Consider the following 321-nt stretch of genomic DNA (forward strand, 5'->3'; position numbering starts at 1 on the left):
TTAACTGTGGTGTGCTGGGTTGGCCCCTCCTTGCACTTTATTGGAAGGAAGCATAGATTTAGTGGGTTTCCGAGCTTGGATGAGTGCTGACGGCGTATCGGTTACCTCTGGCATGCTGAGGGTGCGTGGGCTCCCAGTGACCATGACGTCGAGCCACTCAGCTCTGCTTGCTGTGGAGCAATTGTGGGAATCCACGCCTTTCCCTTCTCTTTATATTTTCCACAATTGTTCTTTATAGAAGTAACCTATTTTCCCAAAGATTTTCACTTTCTAATGTGTCGTGGGGTTTACCTGGAGTTTATAAGGACTATATTTCAGAAC

General features: G+C 46.7%; 1 protein-coding gene across 1 annotated transcript in view; it reads right to left on the minus strand.

Annotated features, from left to right (window-relative positions):
* LOC122785272 (meteorin-like protein) overlaps positions 1-321 on the minus strand; it is a 5,122-nt gene continuing 4,801 nt past the window's right edge. Inside the window, exon 4 of the mRNA XM_044051001.1 lies at positions 1-170. Coding sequence (XP_043906936.1) covers positions 1-170 — 170 coding nt within the window. The remainder of the gene's footprint in view (positions 171-321) is intronic.

The sequence above is a fragment of the Solea senegalensis genome, linkage group LG19 (assembly GCF_019176455.1).
Source record: "Solea senegalensis isolate Sse05_10M linkage group LG19, IFAPA_SoseM_1, whole genome shotgun sequence".
NCBI classification, from domain to species: domain Eukaryota; kingdom Metazoa; phylum Chordata; class Actinopteri; order Pleuronectiformes; family Soleidae; genus Solea; species Solea senegalensis.